The 217-nt window shown below is 59.9% G+C and overlaps 1 protein-coding gene across 1 annotated transcript in view; it reads right to left on the bottom strand.

Annotated features, from left to right (window-relative positions):
* The window catches only part of PRDM14 (PR/SET domain 14), a gene marked incomplete at its 5' end in the record, with an annotated part of 6337 nt that overhangs the window by 5715 nt on the left and 405 nt on the right, over positions 1-217 (bottom strand). Inside the window, one exon of the mRNA XM_010171281.1 lies at positions 16-217. This exon is cut by the window's right edge and continues 19 nt beyond it. Within this exon, the coding sequence (XP_010169583.1) occupies positions 16-217 (202 nt within the window). The remainder of the gene's footprint in view (positions 1-15) is intronic.

The raw sequence follows: 217 nt of genomic DNA, 5'->3' as shown, positions 1-217 counted from the left end.
GGCGGGCAGGCTCACCTTCGGGGTGCTGCGGGGGTCTCTTCCCCTCTGGCATGCCCTTTAGACTGATGGGGATGCCCAGGAACTGCACGTAGCAATCGCCGTACCACACCAGCAGCTCCTGCTTCGGCAAGATTTCCTTGCAGCTCTCGTAGAAGATTTGCCCCTGGCACTGGATAGCAGACAAGTTCTGCTCCTCGGGGAACCTGGAGCAGTTCAC

This window comes from Antrostomus carolinensis, unplaced genomic scaffold (assembly GCF_000700745.2).
Source record: "Antrostomus carolinensis isolate BGI_N321 unplaced genomic scaffold, ASM70074v2 scaffold20487, whole genome shotgun sequence".
NCBI classification, from domain to species: domain Eukaryota; kingdom Metazoa; phylum Chordata; class Aves; order Caprimulgiformes; family Caprimulgidae; genus Antrostomus; species Antrostomus carolinensis.
The sequence above is the reverse complement of the archived record's forward strand: the minus strand, read 5'-3'. Positions and strand labels throughout refer to the sequence as shown.